We start from the raw sequence: 2,278 nt of genomic DNA on the forward strand, positions 1-2,278 counted from the left end.
AGGAGAGGCTGGGCCGTGGGGCGAGGCGGGGAAGGCAGGGGCCTCGTGTCCAGAGCTCGGACGGGGTGGCTCTTTGCAGACTTGGATCTTGCTGGGGAGGAAGGGATGCTGGATACCACTCTCCCCTCAGTTCTTCTCAGAGGAAGGAAGTTTCCAGAAAGTTGTGCGACCCTCCCACCTCCCCCCATGATGGCAGCCAGCCAGCCCACCAAAGTCTCTGCCCTGGGCTCCTAAACTGGTGGGCCACACCCTGGTCTTCTCCCCGGATGGAGGAAATCCCAGGGAACAGGAGGGACCCCCACCTAGGTGAGCCCCTCAGCCAGTTGGTAGGTAAAGAGGTAGGCCCCAGAGCAAACGGGCAGGACCAAGCACAAGACCGGGCATGCAGTTGGCACTCAATGGTTGTTCATGGAACAGGCCTGACTTGGCCGCTGACCTTCAATCTATGGGAAGTCCCCTCAGCCCCCAACAACAGGGACAGCAGCCGGCACAGGAGAGGCATGCAGCTGCTTGCAGGGTACTGGGCACAAGGCTGTGTGACGACCGTGTCCTGCAACTGGACCCGGGGCCCTGCTCTGTCGGTTGCTAGGACAGGTGGTGAGATCCCGCTCACTGGAGTTTAGCTCTGGGTTCTCCAGCAGTCAGCATTATTGAGCCTGCTCAGTGCCCACACGGGGCCAGGTGCTGGGAACACGGAGACAACACAGACCCAGCCATGGGCAAGTTGAGAGGCACCAGGGTGGCAGGAGGCACAGGGCCCGGCACAGGGCTGTGGAAAGTGAAGGAGAGACCAGAGCTGGACCCGTCCATCTAAGGGGACTTTGGGCCTGTGTGGAAGTTCCCACCTGTGGGCTACCCAGGTAGAGTGTCAAGATCTGGGTCAGATCTGGGACTGAGGGGTTAGGGCAGCAAGGACTCCCTTCTGGCTGGGGGTCTGCGAAGGCTGCCTGGAGCGGGAGGCACTGGAACTGGACCTTGGAAGGAGGTTAAGATTTGGGCATGGAGGGGAAGGGAATTCCACCCAGAAGACCATGTAACCCACAGCGGGTGTGAGCAGCACCTGGAAGGATTGAGTCATCGTTCTGGGCAGAGCTGGGGAAAGGGCTGGGGAAGCCAGCTGGGCATTGGCTGGGGCTTTCTCTTCCCAGCTCAGTTGTGGGCTTGGTTCTGCTGGCAGTGTGGGGCTGGCAAAGGTGCCAGGGGGAGGGTCCTGCCCAGATTGCACTTGGAACCACTCAGCCAGTGGCTCAGGGGATGAGGGAGGCCGGGAGCCTTGGTGCCCAAGTCTGGGCAGTTCCGGCACCCCTGAGCCAGGCAGGGGGGTTGGAAGGAGGGGGGACTCAGGAGGCCAGGGACTGGTGATGGGCTGAAGGTGGGTGGTCAGAGAGGCAGGCAGCAACAGAGGGCTGGGTAGGCTGCTGAACTGTGTGAATTCTGCCTGGGTTCGTGGCTGGGGGGTGGAGTGGGGCCCCTGGGTTCCCCCATGGCCCTGACTTCAGTCTTCCAGGCAGGTGTGGCACCCACCAGGCTCAGCACAAATGACCCGTCCATGCAGAGCAGCAGCTGGGAGGCTGGCAGAGGGGAGGGGGCCGAGATGCAGAGCCCATGCCCCGCCGCCCCCACACGGGCCCCCAATGCTCACCCTCAGGGTTGGAGAAACGGGGCCTCTCCAGCCCAGGCCCTGGGAACAGGGACAGAAGTTGACAATCGTGTTGCATGCCGGTGGGAGGGTCAGAGCATGCACTGAGTGCCTGCTGTATACCAGACTCTGCCCTCACCACCACCTCACAAGGTGGGTTCCATCAGCCCCACTCTGCTGAGTCAGAAGCTCGGAGAAGGCAAGTGACAAGCCCAGGGTCACACAGCCAACCCCTAGCTGGTGGCCCCAGGCCCAGCGCTCCGTCCGCTGAGCCCAGCCGGCTCAGGGCTGGGGGCCTCACCGTCCGCCCCCGTCTCTGCCCGCAGGGAGCCGTGAGGCCGCCTTCACCTACGCCATCACCGCGGCGGGCGTGGCCCACGCCGTCACCGCCGCCTGCAGCCAGGGCAACCTGAGCAACTGCGGCTGCGACCGCGAGAAGCAGGGCTACTACAACCAGGCCGAGGGCTGGAAGTGGGGCGGCTGCTCCGCCGACGTGCGCTACGGCATCGACTTCTCCCGGCGCTTCGTGGACGCGCGCGAGATCAAGAAGAACGCGCGGCGCCTCATGAACCTGCACAACAACGAGGCGGGCAGGAAGGTGGGGCCGTGACGCGACACCGCGGGCCTCGGGGGGGGGGG

General features: G+C 64.0%; 1 protein-coding gene across 1 annotated transcript in view; it reads left to right on the top strand.

Annotated features, from left to right (window-relative positions):
* The window catches only part of WNT7B (wingless-type MMTV integration site family, member 7B), a 31,592-nt gene that overhangs the window by 21,281 nt on the left and 8,033 nt on the right, over positions 1–2,278 (top strand). Inside the window, exon 2 of the mRNA XM_008594204.1 lies at positions 1,966–2,237. Coding sequence (XP_008592426.1) covers positions 1,966–2,237 — 272 coding nt within the window. The remainder of the gene's footprint in view (positions 1–1,965; positions 2,238–2,278) is intronic.

The sequence above is a fragment of the Galeopterus variegatus genome, unplaced genomic scaffold (genome assembly GCF_000696425.1).
Source record: "Galeopterus variegatus unplaced genomic scaffold, G_variegatus-3.0.2 Scaffold10347, whole genome shotgun sequence".
Lineage (NCBI taxonomy): Eukaryota > Metazoa > Chordata > Mammalia > Dermoptera > Cynocephalidae > Galeopterus > Galeopterus variegatus.